Source organism: Cnephaeus nilssonii (assembly GCF_951640355.1).
Source record: "Cnephaeus nilssonii genome assembly, chromosome: 6".
NCBI classification, from domain to species: domain Eukaryota; kingdom Metazoa; phylum Chordata; class Mammalia; order Chiroptera; family Vespertilionidae; genus Cnephaeus; species Cnephaeus nilssonii.
In genome coordinates, this window is record NC_137077.1 from 19,999,627 (window position 1) to 20,022,992 (window position 23,366).

At 49.8% G+C, this 23,366-nt stretch overlaps 1 protein-coding gene across 1 annotated transcript in view; it reads right to left on the reverse strand.

The window, feature by feature from the left end:
- The window catches only part of VWF (von Willebrand factor), a 117,611-nt gene that overhangs the window by 43,246 nt on the left and 50,999 nt on the right, over positions 1-23,366 (reverse strand). Inside the window, exons 17-27 of the mRNA XM_079773902.1 lie at positions 22,214-22,320; positions 19,506-19,666; positions 11,612-11,715; positions 10,051-10,189; positions 8,701-8,835; positions 5,982-6,128; positions 4,721-4,861; positions 4,461-4,574; positions 2,876-3,032; positions 2,095-2,253; positions 1,528-1,663 (exon numbers count right to left, since the gene is read on the reverse strand). Coding sequence (XP_079630028.1) covers positions 1,528-1,663; positions 2,095-2,253; positions 2,876-3,032; positions 4,461-4,574; positions 4,721-4,861; positions 5,982-6,128; positions 8,701-8,835; positions 10,051-10,189; positions 11,612-11,715; positions 19,506-19,666; positions 22,214-22,320 — 1,500 coding nt within the window. The remainder of the gene's footprint in view (positions 1-1,527; positions 1,664-2,094; positions 2,254-2,875; positions 3,033-4,460; positions 4,575-4,720; positions 4,862-5,981; positions 6,129-8,700; positions 8,836-10,050; positions 10,190-11,611; positions 11,716-19,505; positions 19,667-22,213; positions 22,321-23,366) is intronic.

Sequence of the window (23,366 nt, forward strand, 5' to 3'; positions counted from 1 at the left end):
GGATCCTGCACCCAGCCCCAAGCACATACCACGAGTCTTTAGCAGAGCAGTTGCTCCTGACACACATTCTTACACTACCAGTCCAAATTTCCCGGCCTTCTGATCCCTTCTCCCTTCCACCAGTGTCCTAGAGAGTGGCAGGCTATGCCAGACCAAAGATGCAACCCAGGCTAGGAACTTCTCTTCTGTAAACTCTTGGCCTTCGAGGCAGCTTGCCCTCAGCACTCCCAGTAAGGCCAAGAGCCCTGGGATGTGTGGCCTGTGGCTAACTTCCCAGGCGATGCTCCTGGAACTACTGTCCACCCCTGTTTGCCCCTGGTAGCTACCCCTCCCTGTGGCCAGCAGAGAGCAGTGGGGAAATGGCTCTACACTCATGTCCTGTGGCTCAGAGCCCCACGCCAGCATCCGGGCCCTTCCTTTATTCCTTAGTCTCCGTTTCAGCAGAGGGCAAGTGGATAGGCAGGGTCTTACCGGGAAGTTAATTCCCACTTCCTCGTGGCCCACACGATTTATTGCTCCCATCTTTGCTAACAGTGCCTGAGTGACATACTTTCTAGTTTCCTGTGTTTGCTAGAGAACTCACCCCGGGCAGTGTTCACTCATGTTTATACAGATGGCTGTGGCTGGATCTGACTCTGGCAGCTGTGGCCATGGCCCCTTCCCCAGTGAATTTAAGTTCTCAAGTTTAAGTTCCCATAAGAAGTGGTATTGAATATATGAATATATCAACATCCAAATGCACGTTCCTTACTTAGGAGCAGGACTTCAGAAAGCTCAGTGCTCACCCTGAGGACTCGTTCTCACCTCCCCAAGCTCCCCCACTCCCAGAGGCAGTCGGGTGAGAGAACCCAGAGTCTTCCCTCCCAGTTACAAAAGCCCTGTCCTGGGACCTGGGTTGTGGCCCGGAGGTGTCTAAGTCACATTGAGAGGTCAGGGCTCTGCCTCACTTTCCTTCCTTACATCCCCACCTCCGAGAAAAAGGAAGCCTGACTTTCATAGACTAGATGTGACCTCCAGGAACAATGTGAGACTTCACCCATCCTTCAGCGAGAAGAGATTAAGAAGTCTAATGGACTCTAGCCAGTTTTGCTCAGTGGTTGGAGCATCGGCCTGAGGACTGCAGGGCCCCAGGTTAAATTCTGGTCAAGGGCACATACCTGGGTTGCAGGTTTGATCCCCGGCACCAGTCAGAGCAAGTGCAGGAGGCAACCAATCGATGTGTCTCTCTCACATCAATGTTTCTCTCTCTGTCTCTCCCCCTCCCTTCTAATCTCTCTAAAAATCAATGGAGAAAATACCCTTGGGTAAGGATTAATAATATAAAAAAAATAAAATAAAGCAGAAGCCTAATGGTTCTCTTAAGAGATGTTTTCTGGAGAAGCAATCTAGTCTGTCCTTAAAGAAAAACAAGCTAAACAAAAACTACCTCACGACTCACACAGCAAGGGCATTTTCCTAAAACCTACACCTCTGAGCAGGTCCCCAGAGTAGACAATAAGACTCATGCTTCAAAGAACCAGGTTTTACCAAATCTGGCAGTGCTCGGGATCGCCGGGGTTCAAGGTGACTTTCTTTCCGGGGGCCAGGCGCCGACCAGACACCTCGCACACGGGGCAGTCTCCAGGGTCAACGCAGGTCTGCAAAAGCTCATCCAGGATTTTCCCTGCATGACAAACCTCTCATCAGGAGCCCAAACTCACCTTTACAACAAGGAAGACTTACCTTTAACTAAAGGGGGCCTGAGTTTTGGGCTAAATCCCTAGAAGGGTGCGTGCAGGAGGCAGCCGATCAATGCTGTTTCTCTCTATATATCCCTCTCCCTTTCTCTCTCTCTAAAAATTAATAAAAACATTTTTTTAAAAAAAGTGCTGCTCCAGGAGATAGACCCATAAATAAGCAAACAGAAGCTCAATTTGACAAAAATCATAGCTGGCCTGGCTCCGATGAAAGGACATGTGCAAACAGGACCCAGGGTTATAGGGTTGGGGAGCGGGCACCACTGGGCAAGGCTGAGATGATGTAGGACAAGGAATCACCTTTCCTGACTAACTGTCCCATCCCTCCATCCACCCCCACCCAGGGCAGGTGGCTGACCTGGGGGGCAGTGTGCATGGCAGCCCTCCACACACTGCACGGGGCAGGCCAGTGGCTCGGGGTGCTGGCAGGTGGTGGGACAAGCAGGGGCACAGCTGTTGTAGCGCCACTCGCACTCGTACCCGTTCTCCCGGAGATTCCTCTCCTCGCAGTTCTGGGCTGTGTAGACAAGAAATGAGCGGAACCATTAAAGCATAGGCAGTCTTATGCCTGCTGAGATGCCAGGACTGCATCCAGGCCCCAGACAGACATGGTGAGACCTGTGGTGGTGGTGATGGCTCTGGGGGAGGTGACGAGAACATTGGGGACAAAAGAACTACAGGAGTCCCCACTATTAGAGGCTGCTGGACTTGTAAAGCACCTAAACCAGGAACCCAGTGGTTCAGAATTGGTTTTCCATATAGAAACCATCAGCTGCTTACACCCGAGGAAGGAAGACCCTACATAAATGTATGAGTTGATCACTCATATTGGCAAATATAGTGTCTAGTTAAAGACATATATTCACTTCCCTCTTTTTTTCATCACTGTTCCCTCTTCTCCCTCTTCCAGAATTTCTCCAGAGTAAGGGTCTCTACATATTAATGTCTTTGATCCCTGTCCCCTGTCCCTCCTCACTCACATCAGTGTCTTAACTCCCTTCCGCCCTCTGCCATCCATCCCCACACTAGAGCTCTGCCTTCTCTTCTGTCCATCCTGCACCCACTTTAAGGTCTTAATGTCTAGATGCACAAGAGCTCAGGGGAGGGGGATTGAGACCCTGAGGGACACCAGGACTCACGACACAACGTGGCTGTCCTCCAGGTCACCACCTTGCCGTGCTGGGCACACACATGAGCGTAGGCAGCAATGGTGTCACAGAAGCAGGCACAGTCCCCAATAGACTCGCAGGAGCAGGTGTCATAGATACAAACATCCAGGAACGGCTCAGGGTCCACCTGCAAGGGAGCACCAGGGTGGCCCAGGCCTTCGACCAGACACAGGCACTCCGGCTCTTAGTCTGGATGGGAAAGTTCTGGTAGTCAGAGTATGGGAAAGGGGGATCCAGGGTAGGAGGGGAAATGTAGGTCAATGCTTCCAAAGAGGGAATGGGTACTAAGGCAGAATTTCCAGCTTCTAATCTGTATTCCAGCAAGAAACATTAAGTAAAACCAGTCTTTCATAGAATAGGTGTGTCTAAGAATTTTTCAAAAGAACATTTGTTTCTATCTGTCCACTTATCTGCTCAATCATCCATCCATCCCCAAAACCGACTCCCAACCTCATGGATGTTTGGGTGTTTTTTTTACATAGACACATCACACACATACACACACACACACACACACACACACACACACACACTGCTCACTCTATTTCCCTTGCCTCCATTCAGCAAGAAGAGAGAGGAATACATCAGGACCCACTCACATTGCCCTATGCGGTGCTATGAGACTAGTATGCTGGAGAGTAGGACCAGCCTGTGTACTCCTGGACCGACCCCAGGTCTACATGAAGAGGTAGCCTATCCACCATCCACATTCAATCACAGGAATTGTGCCGACCTTCCCTTCCCCCGAAACATGCCACTACATACACTGGCCTCTTTCAGGGTTGCTGTGAAAGGAATGAATTCAGACACTGAGTGGGTCATTATTTCCAACACCCTCCAACAATCCCAGTTCCCCTGACTCCTCTCACTGTCTCCACTGTTCCCATTCAGATGCCCAGGATTTCCATCAAAGCAGGGAATCCTGAGTGTCTTTGGCGTCCTCAGGGACCAAAAATCATTGGATGGATAGAAAGAGAACCGGGATACTGGTATCTAACCAGTCACACCCACGGTGGTGGTGCTACACAGCAGCATGCGTGTTTAAGGAATTGCTTACCACTATTGGAGAGGAAGGCACAGAAGCAAGCCATAAAATGAGGCCTCAACACCCTTTTCTGGAGCTAAGACCAGAAAAGGGTTTTTGAGACAAGACCTAGGAGCTGTAGGGTTTTCTGAGGGGAGAGGATAGAGTACTCAGGACTGAAGATATAGTGAGGTAACAGGAAAACAAAATTCCTGGCTCTAGAGTTGGAGACAAGATAACTCAGGGGGCACAGGCTCTAAAACTGATGTCCAGAAGAAAAGCTGATGCTCAGAAGAGCTAGGCCTGGCATAGAAGAAAAATGACTTGCCAGGCGTTGCTTTCCCCATAAACTGCCGATTATCCTTTCTGTTTCCTGGTTTGCACCAATAAAGGGAGAAAATAGGTGACCCCATGCAGATCATTTCAAAGGCTCCCAGGCTGGGTCCAGAATTAGACACTCGCGCTCTGAGTGCCCGAGACGCTGGCCAGCCCTCAGCGCTCCTCTGCCTCTGGCTACCCGGCAGCCCTCACCAGCTTGTTGCATTCCTGGAAAAGGTCACTGGTGAGGATCCTACAGGAGGAGTCCACCATGCTCTGCTTCATGACATTGTTGTGGCAGGTGGCAGGGGACAAGTCCAGTGGCACCTGGGGAATAAGGCAAGAGAACACAAATAGACCAAAACAGTCAACCCGGAAGGATCCGAGAGACCCTCTTCCGAGCCCTGCGACTACTGCAGGGTATACCACCCCCCACCCCCCACCCGTAGCCCACAAGGAGACCCTAAACGTACTTTCCTGGTATCAGCACACTGCGGGCTCACTTTCCAGGAATTCCCAAAGTCCACGGGGTCTTCCTCAACTTGGAGATTGCTGCCGGTAAAGTCATTGTTCTGGATGCCGTCAAAATTCCCACAGAGGCCACACACCTGCTCCTGATGACAAGTTGAGAGTGTGAGCATTGCAAACCTCAGGGCCAATTCTGACTCAGGGCAAGGAGGGCTCCAGACAGCAAAGGAGGCCGCTCATCTGAGAAGAGGAGGGTTGTGGGGAGGCAGGGATGGAGACCCAGAAGAGACCAGAGTGATCAGCAAAGCCTGGCCCTTGCCAAGGCCTTTTCCTGGCCTTCCTCACTGACCTCATTTTAAAGTTAAAAGAAAAAAAGATCATTCACAAAGAGAGACAACCTGCCCACGTCCTGTAGTTGGCCAAGTGGGAATTAGGCAGCCTTGGCTCTGGAATCTCCAATACAAGCCATCACCCTCCCCAGTAAGGGGCGGGGCAGAGAGAGGAGCTAGTTCATCGTTGCATCAATGAGAGTGCAGAGGTATGACTACTTTACACTACGGACACGGGAGTCCTTTACCTGGTAAACAGCAGCCTGTTCATAGCAGGCTGGCCAGGGTTCTGATGTATACCAAGTGCCACCAGGGCTGACATAAGATTTTATTCATCTTCATGTTCTCCTATCACAGTGTTGGTATACAAGTCCCAATGAGTGATTACTGAATGAATTGAAACCATCACATAAGAACTAGGGGAGGAACTGGAAATATTTGGCCTGGAAAAGATGCTACTCTTACAACATAGTTGGAGCCCTGTCTTGGGACAAAGAGATGTGACTTGTTCCTATTTTGCTTCAACCTGGAGAATTACTGGGAAACAAGTAAGAATGTTCCCAGAGTTTGACAAAAGGCCCAAGGTCTTTACATGGCTTAATAGCCCCCACAGTATGATCCCTGCTTCCTCCCTACCCTTGTTAACGACCATTCCCCCCAAGTCCCTCTGCTCCAGCCACAGGCATCCTTGCTCAAACACTCCAAACATCATCCACTCTGCAGCCTTTGCACGTGCCTAAATTCTCTCATCCAGATATCTGCATGGCTCACTCCCTCTCTTCTCTGAAGATTCTGCTCATGCATCCCCTTTTCAGACCACCTACCTTCCCCTGAGACATCAGGAGGCGCAGTGTCTACTTCCTACTACTCAGGAAACTGAAGAAGGTCCCAACAGCAAGTCACAGACGAGATGAGGAAGTGGAGGAAGGCCACTGACCTGGTATGTCTGCTTCAGCACCACGGAGATACTCAGGTGGTGGTCCCAGACCACAGAGAGCGCCTTGCCCAACAGCAGAATGATGTACCGGCCGGACTCCACCACCTCAAAGTGAGTTTCATCCTTCATGGGCCTCTTCACATTCACCTGAAGGAGGGCGAAGCGTGAGACGGGGAGAGGGAGTACCCATGTCTGTCTCCATGGAGCTCCATTTGTCCCATTCAGTGAGAGCTCGTCCCTTCGTGGCCAGCACCTGCCTGGATGCTTCTGTGTCTGTCCCACCTATCACTCTCCAAGAACCTTCTGACTAAGGGGCAATAATAGAGGTGGCAGCAAAATCATAATTATGAGATTAAAAATACAACAAAACCAGCTAGCAGAAGATCATCCATCACTTCCCTAAAAGAATTTTTGACACTTGATCATTAAATACATGTGGCCTCCTAAATAGGTTTTTAACGTGGCAATGATTTTAAGCATCTCTGGGCAATTGATTTTATTTATTTATTAAAATACTAGAGGCCGGGTGCATGGATTCGTGCTCCGGTGGGGTCCCTCGGTGTGGCCTGCGGGGATGAGGCCAAAACCAGCAGTCCAACGCTGCCTGCCGCTCCTGCCTGCTGCTCCCACTCACCGCTCATCCCGGCCCACTGTGCCTGCTGCAGGCTCTTGCCCAGTCAGTCCCAAGCGGGAGAGGAGTCCCAAGTGGGAGAGGCTCGCAACACCACAGTAGTGCTCACCAGCTGTGAGCCCTGTGTCTGGCGCCTGTCGGGAGCACACTGACCACCAGGGGGCAGCTCCTGCATTGAGCATCTGCCCCCTGGTGGTAGTGCACATCAAAGTGACCGGTAAACCAGTCATTCAATCGGTCGTTCGGTCACTTAGGCTTTTATATACATATATATGTTTTTGTTGACTTTTAGAGAACGAGGAAAGGAGAGGGATAGAGATAGAAACATCGATAAGAGAGAAACATCATCAATTGGCTGCCTCCTACATGCCCCTACTGGGGATCAAGCAGCAACCCAGGTATTTGCCCTGACCAAGATTCAAACCATGACCTCCTGGTTCATGGGTTGATGCTCAACCACTGAGCCACACCAGCCAGGCTCAACATCTTAAATAAGATCTCCTTGGTGGTTCTTACATACCCTCTGAGAACCATGTCAAAGCTCTACACGAGGCCTGGATCTGGTTATTGCTCTTTTTAAAAAAGATTTATCTAAAAAGAACTGAAAATGTAAAAGAAAGTAAAAATTCCCGAAACACCATCACTTCCCAAAATATACATATTCATATATGCATATATATAATACTAGAGGCCCAGTGCATGAAATTCGTGCACGGGGGCGGGGTGTCCTTCAGCCCCGTCTGCACCCTCTCCAATCTAGGACCCCTTGAGGGATGTCTGACTGCCCATTTAGGCCGGACCCCTAAACGGGCAGTTGGACATCCCTCTCACAATCCAGGACTGCAGGCTCCCAACTGCCCGCCTGCCTCTGCCTGATTGCCCCTAACCGCTTTTGCCTGCCAGCCTGATAACCCCCTAACCATTCCCCTGCCAGCCTGATCGACGCTTAACTGCTCCCTGGCCAGCCCGATTGCCCCTAACTGCCCTCCCCTCTTGGCCTGGTCACCCCTAACTGCCCTCCCCTGCCAGTCTGGTAACCCCAAACAGTCCTCCCCTGCAGGCCTGGTCACCTCCAACTGCCCTCCCCTGCAAACCTGGTCTCCCCCAAATGCCCTCCTCTGCTGGCCTGGTCACCCCTAACTGCCCTCCCTGCTGGCCTGATTGCCCACAACTGCCCTCCCCTGCAAACCGGGTCTCCCCCAACTGCCCTCCTCTGCCAGCCCAGTCACCCCTAACTGCCCTTCCTGCTTGCCTGATTGCCCCCAACTGCCCTCCCCCGTGGCCTGGTCCCCCCCAACTGCCCTCTCTTGCTGGCCTGGTCACTCCCTGCTGGCCTGATTACCCACAACTGCCCTCCCCTGCAGGCCTGGTCCCCCCACTGCCTTCCCCTGCTGGCCTGGTTCCCCCCAACTGCCTTCCCCTGCAGGCCTGGGTCCCCCCCAACTGTTCTCCACTGCAGGCCTGGTCCCCCCTCCCCAACTGCCCTCCTCTGCAGGCCTGGGTCCCCCTCCCCCAACTGCCCTCTCTTCCTGGCCTGGTCTCCCTCAACTACCCTCCTCTGCTGGCCTGGTCACCCCTAACTGCCCACAACTGCCTTCCCCTGCAGGCCATCTTTGGCAGCCATCTTGTGTCCACATAGGGGCAGCCATCTTTGACCGCATGGGGGCGGCCATCTTGTGTCTTGGAGTGATGGTAAATTTGCATATTACTCTTTTATTAGATAGGATATGTATATGTAATTGTATTCTATATATATATTCTCTATACATATAATTAGAAGGAAAAGTCCTCCTGCCCTCCAGTGTCCACTCCACCCCTCAGAGGTAAGCACTGATCCCTATGCGGATAGCACTACCACCCTTCTCCATGCTTATCTCTTCACCTTCACTAAAATGGGCTCATGCTATGCATACGCATCTGTAACTTGTTCTTAGAGAATATGTCACAGTCAGATGATACAGCTTACTCTTTTTCATGGCTGCAGGATATTCCATTCATGCAAGTTCTAAACGAATGCTTGGCACATGCTCTTCACAAGCCCACAGAAGAACAAGGGGCCTGAGGGGGAAAGGATGGGCTGCCACTCACCTCTCCATCGAACAGTTCAATCTCTCCTCCTTCCACCAGGATGGTGACCCGCTTCTTGCATTTCACTGAGGGGTAGCCGCATCCCTCGTTCCCAACCAGGATCCGAAAGGTCCCAGGGTTACTGCCACAGTAATCCTGGGGGAAAGAGGTGAAATATTATTCCTGCCACCTCTCCCCAGGTCAGAAGATTGGCATCAAGTCATCTCTGGTGTGGGTCATGGAGGCTTGGCTAGTTGCTGCTGCTGTTCACTCCCAGCATGCTCTACATGCAGCTGGTCAGTGGCCCTGCTCACGCCCAGCATGCTCTGCACATGCTAGTCAGTGCCCCTGTTCACTCCCAGCATGCTCTTCACATGGCTAACTGGTGAGACTGCTCACTCCCAGCATGCTCTGCTCATGGCAGGTCAGGGTGCTGGTTCTGCCCCACTCCCAGCATGCCGAGCAGGCGTGCACGCTCAATCACCTTCACTGCCTGACTCACAGGACCCTACAGCTCAGTCTCTGAGACTAAGGCTGCTGGGTCTGTGGCCTCCCTCAGACCATACCAAGCCCCCACCCCTCCTCCTCCCAAGAATGGAGACAGAGAGACCACATTTGTTTAAAGCTTCACAGAGTCAAGCCATCTCGTTCCTCATGAGAAAAGCCCCCATCCCTCCTTGCTTACCCACTTCGGTGTCAACCAGCAAGAGAAATTTACAGGAATCCACGCACGGGAGAGAGGAAGGCAGAGGGCCCTCACTCACCAGCTAGGCTCTTTCTCATCCTGCTGGGCAGTGCGGCTTTCCTGTGCCCACCCCGCTTCCTGCCCACTCTGAATTGCACCAGGTTAGAAAAGAAAATGTGGAGAATGCAAGAGAATCAGAGGGTGGGAAACAAACTCCAGGGGTCATTTCAACCATTCCCCTGTCCAGGGCTGCTGCCTAAGGCTGTGTGGGTTATTCACTCCACAGGGTGCTAGCAGGGAAGGTAACACAGCCTGCAGCCCAGCCTCGCTCCCTCCCCACTTGCCCCTGACCGAGGCTGCCTGCCAAAAGGAGCAGATGCCTTGTTCTGATTCCGTTCTGGTGCTGATTTGGGCTGACAGTAGCCTTGCCCCACAACAGTCCCAGTCAACAAACGAGCTTCTGTCCTATGTTTATGTCTCCACCAGGTAAAGTAAAGGAAGATGGCAATCACGTGAGGCTCGAGCCCTGACCTATGTAGGCCCTTCTTTCAGGGGCTGGACAGTCACTGGAGAAACCAGCCCAGAGTAGTTTCTATGGACAGAGCAGCAGACTCTGACCTGGAAACCCCAGACTGCACCCCCCACCTAAGGACAGACAGCACCCTCCCAGCATCCCTCTCTCTCACCTGCACCAGAACATACTGGCACTCTCCGGGGAACATGTATTTGAGCCCGTCAAAGGTGAGGTAGTGGGCCATGCCGATGGTGGAACACGTGGCGTCACACACGTGGTCCGTGCAGTTCCACTTCCGGTCCCGACAGACACTAGGAACAGAAATGGCAGGGTGGCGGGTATGAGGGGTGTTAGGGGTGTGAGGGGCCCATGTGGTCACTGGGGAATGAGAAGGCCAGGAAGGACAGAATGTTCCAGGTGCCACCCAACCTTCCAGGAAGCCTCAAGAAGTGGGGGATCCAGCAGGAGAGAGGGAAGTCGTGCTGCACTCCATTACAAGGGGGAAACTGAGGCAAAAAAGGGAACGGGTGATCCAGGCAACCCAGGGAAGAGACCCAGACCCTCTGTAGACCGCCTGCTACAAGTTTGCTAAAGCTCGGCCTCCCTGGAAGTTGCCTGAGAGTAGCCTCAGGGTCTCTACAGAACAGACACTGCCTGGCCGGCTTGGCTCAGTAGTAGAGCATTGACCTATGAACCAGGAGGTCAACGGTTCAATTCCCAGTCAGGGCACATGCACGGGTTGCAGGCTCGATCCCCAGTGTGGGGCGTGCAGGAGGCAGCCGGTCAATGATTCTCATCATGTATGTTTCTATCTACCTCTCTCCCTCTCCCTTCCTTTCTGAAATCAATAAAAATAAGTATTTTTTAAAAACAGACACTGAGACTGCATGCCGTCGAGGCTGATGCGGAAAACAAGACGGAGCAGCAGGAAAAGTTCTGAGTCGGGCAAATAGTGATGAACCGTGCACTTCTGCCAGGAGAGGTTTTGTGTGCACATAGTTATATGGTTAAATCTACAGCGACTTGCTGATTGCCGCAACGCCGCGTCCCACCGCCCGGTAACCGGAGCTGACATGAGGAAGCCCACTGTGCGTCAGAGGCGGTGAGCTCAGACCTCAGGCCCCAGACAGCTAAGCGCCTTCCTGCCTCTGCCCACATGGGCCCCTCCATAAAGCCGTGCACAGCCCCAAAGTCAGAGACACGGTAAATGAGCAGGGCAGAGGGTTATGTGAAGGATGGCCAAGGAGAAGGGAGAAGAGAAGCCAGCCACTCTCACAGGGTGCCTTTTCAAATGGTGTCACTATAAGCACACTCACAGGCAATATGCTTAGGGGGCAATAGAAGGCCAGAGAAGGAACCTCCAACCCCATGTCCTTTGGTGACTTGGTCACATGTACAATGACTGATATGGGGCAAGGTCCTCATCTTCTCCAGGCCCCATCTCTCTGAACGGAAACACTAACCTCTAGAAGAGTGTCTATGCAGGTGAGCACAGGTGTGATAAAGATTCTCCCCATTTTACAGATAGAGACACAGAGGCTCAAAAAAGGAAAAAGTAACCGCATTCCCTCAGGTGCTAGAGGCAAGGGTCAAAGGTCCTTGGCCAGGTCTGCCTCCCACCAACTCCCCCTCCCCCAGCATCTTGACCTTCATCCCCACCTCTGCTGACTCCCCCCCCCCCCCCCCCCCCGGCAATGGCCCAGTCCCCGCAAAAGCCTCTCCCAGGGCCTCACCAAGTGTTGCAGTTGATCTTCACCGTCTCTCCGGGGGCATACTCCTTGCCCTGGTGGAAGCAGGGACACCTTTCCAGGGCCACGCATCTGTTTTCGTGCCGGACCTAAGGGAAAGCAACCCAAGAGTCTTGGGGCCACAGCGAGTGATCCAGAGCCCTGCTGGGGAGGCAGCCTCAGGCTGAGGTCAGGCCAGGGAGCCCACGCCCAGGCTGGGCTTGGGGGACACAGGCACTCAGCTATACGGATACTCCCTAGCACAGCTGAAGACTCTCTGACTGCCCTCTGCTTCAGACCCTGATGGGGGCACGGTCACCTGGAACCTGAACGAAGACTCTTTGATAACATGTGTCAGAAAACTTTGAGATGCACATATTCTTAGCCCCAGTACTTCCATGCAGATGATTTCTCCGAAAGTAAAAGCATCGTGTTCGGAGGTTAACACAGAATTATTTACCATTGGGGAAAAAAATTGTAGCAACCAAGTACTCAACAATAGAAAAGTGATTAAGTCCATTAAGGACTCGCCAGGTGATGGTGTCCATGGAGCTATTAGAATGGGCCTTTGGGAGAATCTTAAAAGATGTGAGGAATACTTATGCTCTTAATATTTAAAACAGGGGAGAAAAAACCTGTACATACATATGGTCCCAATTATGAAAAAATATATATATATTTCAAAAAAGAGACTTAAAGGAAATATAAAAGTTGCCTCCAGATGGTGGGCTAGGATAGAAGAATTTTATTTTATTTTATTTTGGTTTTAAATATTTTTTTCCAAATGTCCTTTAATGAGCAAATACTATGTTTATAATTGAAGACAACAGACAATATATTTAACAAAAGGAATGAATGAATTATTAATGCACCTACTACCCTGGAGGTGAAAGTTGAATGCTGGCCACAGGCAGAGATGGACCAAAACCAGAGTCTGGGGACTAGCTCAGGCCGCACATGTACCCCCCTTACCCAGTCCCTGAGATCCTCACACACACACACACACACACACACACACACACACACACACACATGCTCCACTTCCCTGCCCTCCCCCGACACAGAGGTTACAACATGAGCATGCTATGCTCCTCTCATCTGTCGGGTAGGGAAGAAAGACTAAGACCTACTGGCCCCAGTGGGCTCAGGAAGAGCTGGCCAAACCCACTCCGACCCCAACATGTAGATCCGCTGCTGTTCCACCTGCAAGAGGAAGCCCTGGGTGTTGCTCTGGCGTGGCTACCGCCAAGTGATCTAAAACAGCCTTGGTTGCCCTCCAGTAAAGGGACCATGGTTGGTTCTAGAGGAACCAGAGGGTTGAGAAGCTCCTAGTCTGGATGGCTCAGGACTTGTGTGATCCGGTCACTCCCCAGACAAGCTTGAGTTCCCAGGGCATGAAACAAGACGAAGCCCTGGGAACAGGTGTTCTTGGGCTGGACAAAGGGCTTTCAGATCAAGGAGCAGAAGTTAAAATTGTGTGTGTGGGGGGGGAGGGGGTGGAAAGGATGGGAAGGTGACCTCCATCACCTTCCCCAGCCTCAGTTGTTTTCCTGAGTCCTTAGAGCCCACATAAAGGGCAGGATGAGGTTGCAGAGAGTGAGGAAGGTGTTGATCAACCACATTCGTGGTAGCTCTTACCTCCTAGGACTACTGTTCTTGGAAGACAACGAGCTTAGTCACCTAGTAGGAAAGGTGGCAGCTTGGTAGGATCGGGATGGGATTTAAAAATGTCTGTCTACAGGCTTCAAAGGCTGTCACAATTAGGGGTCATTCTCACATCCTCCCAAGTTTTGCCAGCTGTTAGGCTGAGGCCTGCCACCTAGTGGCTACTCTAAGAATAACATAAATATTGCATCTACTGGGGAACAAGGGACACTCCTGCAGTTAATGGAGACCAGAAAACAAGCCTCATATCAAAAGCATTACCTGAGACAAAAGTGATGCAGGATGCATAGGGGTGGATTCCGGGAAACACAGCCCTCAGCTCACCTCGGCAGAGCACATGCTGTCCCATTGCCTACAGCAGTCTGGGTAGAGGGCTCCCAGGCCTCTTAGTCTGCGTGTTGTATGTTTTTACCTCTCTTCAAGATAGTCAGCCCATTGACAAAATAGTGCTGCACACCATGGCCCAGGTAGCCCTCCCCTGGCCCAGGGCTGAGTCCTGGGCAGCCCAGCCCTTCTCCAGCGAACACAAAGCTCAAATCCCAGCTTGGCCATGAGATTATGCTGCCAGCTCCTTCTGTGCCCCTCTCTGCCCTGACTTATTTTAGTAAAAGCAGATTACTAATTGGTGGATTACAATATTAAAATAGGACTGTATGATTTCACTTATATGTGGAATCTAAAAAACAAAACAAACAAAACAGAAACAGACTCATAGATGCAGAGAACAAACGAATTGTTGCCAGAGGGTAAGGGGTTAAGGAAAAAGGGAAAAGGGGGGGAGGGGGGTAAATAAGAGGCACAATTTTCCAGTTATAAAATAAGTCATTGGGGTTGTAATGTACAGCATAGAGAATATACTCAATAATATCGTGATAACTTTGTACAGTGTCAGGTGGTTACTAGATTAATCATGGTGATCACTTCGTTAGGTGTGTAAAAGTTGAATAACTAGGTTGTATGCCTGAAATGAATATGATATTGTATGTTAACTGTATTTTAATAAAAGAAAGGACCTTTAGAATGAGGACTGCTAGAAAGATGACAGAGGCATGGGAATAGATCCCTACATCGGAGCTGGAGGGAGACAAAGCAACACCTGGACAGGAGAGGAGCGTTTTCCAGGCCCCACCTCAGCAGGAGGCTCCTGACAGGAGAGAAGATCAGATAACACCAGCCTGCAGCATTAAAGAAATTCATGCAGATAGAAAAATAAAAGCACAAAACAGGTGAACAGGGTCTAGATGAGAACTGGCCAGACACGTGGGGTAGGCTGTAGGAAGCAGTTATAGAGTTAAGCCTCGGACTGACCTGCTGGCAAAGTCGCAAATAAGTCCCAGCTTGGAGGGCTCAGTCCTCTAAGCATAATTAAGCTTGATCTTGTGACTGCTCCCTAGATCTTTCCTGGGTAGCTAGTGGGCTGTGGGAGGGGCAGCAAGTGCTGCCAAAACAAGTGAAACTTACAACAACATTGTAGATTACCTTGTTTGTCCCTGATTATAAATAAAGCACCAGCTTTGCAGTCTGGATCTGTTCTGTGGCCTCAGCAAGGCACAGAAAGATCCACCCAGCTCCCAGCTTTATAAATCTATTTCTGCGTCTTGTTTTCTTTATTTCTAATATTTTTCAATCCCTAGCCGCCTCCATTTAGAACCGGTTCGTTCATCTCTCTTTCCGCACGGGACGCGGAAAAGGGAGATCCCCGCTATGTTTGGCCCCCACCACTTCAGGCCCCCGCAGTAGGCTACTAGAGCAGGCCCTAGGTGGATTTTGTGGCAAGTCATACAACTTCATGATTAAAATGAAGAAAACCATCTCTGCCTAGTATTGGCCACTTTGGACACCAAAGGGCTAATAAGATAAAGTTGACAAATAACCCTTCAAAGACTTCAGAAGAAAACAGGCAGAAATAGTTGTCACTATTGTTCCCCCACTCATGACATCTTCAGTAAGAATGACTCACACTGAGAGCGTGGCACCAGGTCTTGATCAGCATCCCCCCCACCAAAATTATGACGTAGGAAGAAATGGGTTTTGTTATTCTTCTCTGAAAAAGCCCCATCTTCCCCACTCCCCACTCCAAAACATCAACACCACACTCAAAATGACCCATTCTTCAAAATCCTTTTTGCCTTCCTACTGTCCTTTTCTCGTTCTCCCACCCCATCAATACTTCCAGCTCAATGCAGCTGATTTCAATTATATGTTCGCTAGGAAGGGGAAGAAAGCTGATGAAATAATTCACACTAAGGTGTGAATGACTTCCCGTGAGGATTTATAAGGTTGCAAGCTTCTTTAAAGCTCTTGCTTGTTAACCAAAATGAACTTATGCTTATTATATTTTAGTGAGCCTGATTAGCTGACAAATTGTATGAAGTGTAGGAGATATTTTTAAGATGGGGACCTTTTTAATGATATCTCATAGGATTTACAATGCCCACATGTGAGGCCCGCTCTGGATGGGCCCCTGAGCCCAAGCTCTATATTTCTAAAAACAGTGACAAAGTCTTTCCAGTCTTCATACTGGGCCTGTGAGATAACTGGGCATCAAAGAAATTAACACACAGGGAAATTAACACACTTCCCAGTTGCCAACAGGTATCCTTGTACCAGCAGAATGGGGTACCAGTTCGGAAATGCAGCCACTAGATTTCAAAAGGGAAGTGAGCATCTCCTCCAAAGCACCTCATGGCCCAGCCTCTGAAGGATCCAATCTGGGAATCAGGAGACCAGGATTTCCACCATGCAACTCTGTATCCTTGAATGGTTCTGCTTCCTCTCTTTCTTTGGTCTCCTCCTGTGTGTTGGAAGGGGTTGAAATCCTGCGTTTAGGGGTTCCTTCTCACTCTGCCCCTCGATGATGCTTCTAGAGAGGGTTCCAGCTGTGGCTGGAAGGACTGAACAGTGGGCAGTAGGTTGTGTTTTGCTGCCACCTCCTGGTAGAATCAGGTAACATTCTAACTTAAAGGCAAGTGGTTCACTCAAGCGCCTCTGAACTAAAGAAAAAGACTTTAAAATTTTCTAGTGCAACCCCATTTTATTGATCCAGTGGCCTCATCACTAGTGTAGACACTGGGGTCTCAAAAAAATTGCTCCCTATGTCTGAAAATTTACTAGGGCATCTCCATTCATAATACTTATGGCTTTCCTCCATGAACTTCTTACAATAGCCATCGTAAACCACCACTTACTAAGCAACATCCATGTGCCTGCCACTGTCATATTCAGTCCTCACAACAACCCTTCTAACCCAATTTTAGAGGTGATAGAAATCAGACACAAAGATTTTAAGTGACTTGCCACTCAATTAATGAAATGTCAGGAGCCAGGATTCAAACCTAGAATTTTGGGTTCCAATTCAATGCCTTTTTTATGCTGCTTCTCCACCAACCACTTATCACAAGTATGCCCACCCTCTTGTTCTGTGCAAGGGGCCCTGGGCACCAGTGGCAGGATTCAATGGCAGCTGCTACTTGTGGAGTGAACCAGAAAACCTCTGCTCTAGACAGGTGCCTGCCCTGCTCTCTCCCTGCCCCCAGCATTTTCCAGCAGGTGCTGCTGGCCTTGCAATGAGCACTGAGAGATGCTTTGAAAGGCAGTCTTCAACCAAGAGCAGCGCTGCTCAAAGTGTGGTCCACAGGCCAGCGTCGGTCTGAGATGATGTGAGCACAGACATGGAGAGGAGGTGTTTAGAGGAGGGGTTTATGCCAATCTGACTGAGTAATATACACCTGGTGTAGCTAATAAAAATCAAAGGTGTTGCCGAAACCGGTTTGGCTCAGTGGATAGAGCGTTGGCCTGCGGACTCAAGGGTCCCGGGTTCGATTCCGGTCAAGGGCATGTACCTTGGTTGCGGGCACATCCCCAGTGGGGGGTGTGCAAGAGGCAGCTGATCGATGTTTCTCTCTCATCGATGTTTCTAACTCTCTACCCCTCTCTCTTCCTCTCTGTAAAAAATCAATAAAATATTAAAAAAAATCAAAGGTGTCATATGTTGTATGTAATTGCTACTTTGTTTCATTTTTCTGATTATTCTACTATATTTAGGAAAGCTTTGGTCCACAACAGACTGGAAATTTAAGAAAATGGGCCCTTTGTGTTTCTCCAAAGGACTAGAAGAGCAGATGGGTGCAGCCTCTGAGACTGACCCTCGGTGATTTATACGAAAACAATAATGAAAGCTGTTCCTACGATTCGACAGCGCTTTCTGGTTTTAAAAGTTCTTTCACATACAACTCCTTCAGGCCCACAGCAAATACGATGAAGGCAGGACAGGCAGTGTGTCCACGTTACAGACCCGGCAACTGAGGCTCAGAGCAAGAGTGGATGATTGTCCAAGAGCAAGGAGCCAGAAAGTCGTGCAGCCTGGACTGAGAACGCGGCCCTCGGACCCCTGTTCCTACTCGGGGACTCTCTCCGCTCTCAGTAGACCTGCCCCCACAGGAAAGAACTACTCCCTCCCCCGTTTCAGGTCCTCAGAACACAGAATTCCTGACCTCTCCCCCCAAACCCTCGGTAACATGCCACAGCCTCACCACCTTCCACAGGGGACGGCCAAACAGAGAAGCACCCTTGGGAAGGATGTCTGCACCGTCAGATGGGCCCAAACGGGGTGTTTCCAGATCCTTTTTCTTTGCGTTGTGTCCAGGAACATGTGTCCTGTGCAGCAGCCAACACGCTGAGCACTTAATAAATCACCCAGGCCTTTCTGCTCTGCCGAATCTGGCCTCGGCAATTTGCACGTTAGTCGGCATCGTCATGAAGCAGTTGTGAAAATAACCCAATCTCTTAGACCATGAGCTTTCCAGTTGACAAGCCCCTGAGGCTGAGGTGAGAGACAGACACCCAAAGACGGTCCTCGGGATGTCTGCCAGAGGCTTCGGGGATGCCAGTGAGCTCCTAACAGCACGGCCACATCCTGTACTCGAGGTCTCGCTCTCCACTGGGGCTTTGGGACAATCATGCAATCATTGTGGTTATTAATATTTAAGACTATCTGTACTCTTTTCTTCATGGGGGAAAAAAAAAGCTCATTGAAAAGAGTCCCTGATGCTGATGCAGACTCCTGAAGGATGTCCCTTTTCTTGCCCGAGCCACCTCTGATGTGGGAAAATGTCACCTCTAGGTATGGAGAAGGGACAGTCAAAATAAGGGGCCTTCGGGGTAAAAAGAACAACATGGAAGCTTGCAATCCTCTCTCTTATTCCTTGCCCCTCTCCTATTTCTCCTCCTCCTTACATACCTCCTTGAACAGCCTCCTTGTTCTGCCAAGGCACCAAACAAGACCTTCTAGTTTAGGGCCTATCTCTAGCTCCCTCATTAGGAGAGATAGTTCCAGAATCCTGAGAGGCTAAGACACAGGGGGACACCCAGTGGAGAATGAGTGGCAGCTAGTCTCTGTCTTGGAGGAGAAAGGGTTGGTTGGATGGAAGAGATAGACCATCTGCCCTGCACACACACAATGGCAGCCTTCCTGAGGGCCACCGGTGATGGGTCCTAGTGCCTTCCACAGAATATTGACAACTCCCCCGGCCCTGGACACTGCCCCTCAAGCAGAGGCCTGGGCATTGTTATGCCCTTTACAGCCATATGAGAGCCATCCTGCCTACCTCCTATTTTTGCCTCTACAACCCCTGCCCCTCACCATTCACTTTGGGTCTGAGGAATTGTAGTCAAAGAAACCAAGAAGACAAGATGCATTTGAAAGGGAAAAATCCAGAATCTCTCCTGGCTTTCAGGGTGAAAAGAATAACATATATATAATATTTTTAACTCAAAAATGACCTAAGATTAGACTTGGGAGGAAGGTTAAGAAGACTTGGGCATGCTCAGACCATGGCCACCATCATCAGGAGGCACATAGGAGCCAGGTGGCTGCAAACCACTGTGAACCCTGAGAAAGAAGACACCTACTAAGAAGGGCTCCTGGTGGCTAAAAAAATTCTAGTGGAAGTGCCTATTTTTCACTTGACTTTTCTGGAAGTTCTTGCTTTGCTTCCCATGGCACCTCTGTGCACTAAGCATTTTTGTCAGATCTCATCAGGATCAAACCCAGACACTTTCCTACCATCTCCCTTCCTGACTTTGGCGGCTGACACAGCCATGGGACCTCCCCGACCCCTGCCCCCATTACCACTGCCACCTGGTTCCCATCCTGGTTTAACTCTTGTTTCTTCCTCTCTCTCTGCCTACAGGAAAATGGACAGCTGCCGACCCCTGGCAGCAGTGGGTGGCTCACCATGCCCGGGGGGCAGAGGCAGCCGGAGACGCAGCCCATGCTCATGCACTCCAGGTCGTAGTTCTGGCAGGTTTTGGCACACTCCAGCCCTTCAGCCCGCGGGTTGTCAGCAGGACACACCAACTTGACCATGGGGGGCCGGCAGGACAAGCTCCTTTTACCTTGGAGATGGGAAGATCAAAGAGGCCGTCAGTGACTGGGTGAATAGACCTACCTTCTATACTGTCCTGTGGTCCCCTAGGTGAGTCACTTCATTCCAGAGACACAGAGCTGCCCCTTCCTGGGATGGGGTGCTGCCCCACCTCCTGCTGGGTCTAGTCTGAGCTGGGTTCCCTGTGTGGGACCAGATGGCAGCCTTGTCTACTCAACTGAGCTTCTGACATTTGCCTACACGGAAGGTGTATCTCTGGATCCCAGCATCCCTCTGATGGCCACACTCCACATCCCCCTTCACCCTGCTGTAGTGGGTTGCATTGAACCAGGATGCGTGGTAGAAATGTCCAGACCCAAACTTTAAAGGACCTGGGTTTGGGTGCTAGAAAGGAACCTCTGTGGGCCCCAATAGGACATTCCTAAAATTGTTACCACTAACTTCGTCACAAAAACTTGAAAGGGGCCTTTGCTCACATGTCACCCTTTGTCCAGCCACTGGCCATCTCAGCAACTCTATTTACATTTGCAACACTCCATCCCGTGAGACCCCCACGGCCCTCCCTGCTTTCTCATTCTCCGCCTGACCACCATCTGATACACTATATATTTTACTTATATCCCACTCCACCCACTAGAATATGTGCTCCATGAACACAGGGTTTCTTGTCTACTTTGTTCATTGATATATCATATTTCCTGACAATTAGCAGGTATAATGGCTGATTGAATAAATAATGACAGCAGATGACTGATACAGCATCTTTCTTTCAACAATCCTGATGCACTTCATAGCATAACATATCTTACTAGACATACCACTTACAGTCTCCTGTGGGCACAGAAGCCAGAATCTCTAGCCTTATTTTTTTTTAATATGCTTTTATTGATTTTATTTTTTAAACATTTTTTATTGATTTCAGAGAGGGAGAGAGAGATAGAAACATCAATGATGAGAGAGAATCATTGATTGGCTGCCTTCTGCACATCCCCCTACTTGGAATCCAGCTGGCCACCCGGGCATGTGCCCTTGACTGGAATCAAACCTGGGACCCTTCAGTCTGCAGGCCAACCCTCTATCCACTGAGCCAAACCAGCTAGGGCCCTAGCCTTATTTTTATATGGAAACTTTTTGTTGAGAAATTGAAACCCTAAAAGATTAAATGGCTTTTCCAAGTCACACAAAATATTAGGAATTTTCCTGACTTTGAAAAGGATGATCCCTTCCAGTGACTAGATTAGAAGACTCTGAGCATTAAAGACAGACCCAAGAGGCACAATGAAAGGGAAAGGGGGAATGTGACCAAGATGCTATAATGAAAGACATCATCAAGAATAAAGAGGCAGGCTGCAGTGACCTTCAGGTTGACTATGGGCTGAATGTTTGGGTCCCCAAAAATCCATATGTTGAAATCTTAACCCCCAAATGTGATAATATTAGAAGGTGAGGCCTTTGGGAGGTGATTAGGTCATAAGGATGGACCCCTCTCAAATGGGATTGGTGCCCTTATGAGACTCCACAGAACTCCTTAGCCCCATCCACCATGTGAGGACACGGCGAGAAGGCATCAGCTATGAACCAGGAAGAGGACCCTCAGCCAACCATGCTGACACCCTGGTCTCAGACTTCCAGCCTCCAGAACTGTCAGCTATAAATTTCTGTTTAGAAGCCACCAAGCTGTGGTGTTTTGTTATAGCAGGCTAAACAGAATAGGACAAGGTCATAAGTTTTTCTTTCAACTTGTGAGCCACCCATTGCTTGGGACCTTGACACAGCTCCAGACTAAGAGATGCTCCCCAGTCCATCATGTGGGGGAACCAGTCTTCTCACCCAGGGCAAGCTGGCAGACAAACACATGGCACAGAGCTGGGCCACAAGGAAAGAGGGCATCTTGAAGAAATGAGAGGCAGAGAGAGGAGAGGTCAAGCTAGAGGTTGAAAACAGCCCAGGTATCTGCCTAAAGGCATTCTCTCCCTGCTACTGGGAGGTCCTATCTAAGCAAGGATGACCCATAAATGTGAATATGGTCCCACCAGTGCTGGGTTAGCCCCTTCTCTCTTCCAGGCCTTGTCCTGAAACAGCAGCAACTATTAGTACCTTCGAACTGAGAGGGACAGGTCCAAACTCTCCTCTTTCAGATCCACTTTCTAAAGAAGTGTCCTTGCCAGCAAGTCCTTAGGAACAAGGAGGCCATTGCAGGCAGGTGTTTTAACCACAATCAAGGCGACCAACTCACCCAGAGCTGCTCACTGGGCTGAGGTCACCAGGGGCAAATTAGAGGTCACACTGAACCCACCTGCAGACAATTCAGTCTTTCCCCGGTCACAAAAAAAAATTCTTCCCGCCTCAACAACTTGGGTTCACACATACAAAGAAAGGTGTGTCTAGTCCTGAGAGTCACTCACACGAACAGAAATAGTGGCGATCCTGGCCCGTGTCTGAATGGACACGCACCTCAGGCAGCAGCCCAGCCCTCGCCCCCCCCACCCCACCCCTCCTCCACGCATGGGAAGTCTGGGCGGCGGGAGGAAGCGCCCTTCCAGGGGCCAGTACTCACTGCGGTGAGGCAGGGGACCGAGGGGACCGCTGAGGACAATGTGCTGTGGCAACAGGCTTCCCGGGGCTCCGCTCATGCTGCAGTGCATGAAGCCGTCCTCACAGTAGCTGCGGAGGAAAAACACAGCCCAGCTTTGCAAGAGCCGCTACAACCACCACCTCTGTCTCCTCGCCTCCCACTCACGCTGGGCTCCTTTTCCTAGAACTTACCCCACTGCAGCTTGACATATATTTGGGTTTTTATTGGTTAACATATCTCTCTCCCTCTCTCTCTCTCTCTCTCTCTCTCTCTCTCTCTCTCTCTCTCTGTCACTGGACTATAAGATCCAAGAATGCAGAAACCATGACTGCTCTTGCTCATCATTTTATTCCCAACATCCAGCATAGGCTTTGCATAAAGGACTCGATTTTTTAATTTTTTATTTTATTTCTATCTTCCGATCCCAGCCCCGTCCCCTAACATGGGTATCTATTTTCCTGGCATCTAGTCTCCTAAATGGTCCCCAATGATCCCCACATCCTGGTAGCCACACCCTTGTGTAACCCCCTCCCCTAATGTATCAAGTTTGGTCTATATGACCAACAGTACATGGCAGCAGCGACATACCATATGTCACTTAAGACGAGGTTATAAAAGACTGTGGCTTCCATCTCTCTTGGATTACTCACTCTGAGGGAACCACACCATAAAGCAACCTTCTCCTGTTCTGAAGGAGTAGAGATTTTTGTCTCTGTTATGGTGAGTCTACCAAATATTAGTTATTTCATCTCAAAACATTGGTTCTACCTACTTTTTTTCAGAACAGTATTAGGTATTGGGGATCTGGGTCTCACGTATGTTCTCTACCCTTGCGGAGGTCACAGTCTAGAAGGATAATCAACACATTTCACTGAAACCCAAGTCTAATGGCCACAATCGCTTTAGTACAAGTGTAAACAACCTATTGGGGGTACATTAAATTGAGAGGGGCTGCAAGTTAATCTCACTGCAATGACGAGAAAAGTTTTATACCAAATGCAACGTGCAGACCTTGTTTGAACCTTGATTTGAATGAACCAATTAAAAATAGACATTTTGAGACAATCAGGAAAAAAAAAGTGAACATGGATTGAATGTTAAATGTTATCAAGGAACTATTGTTAATGTTTAGGTT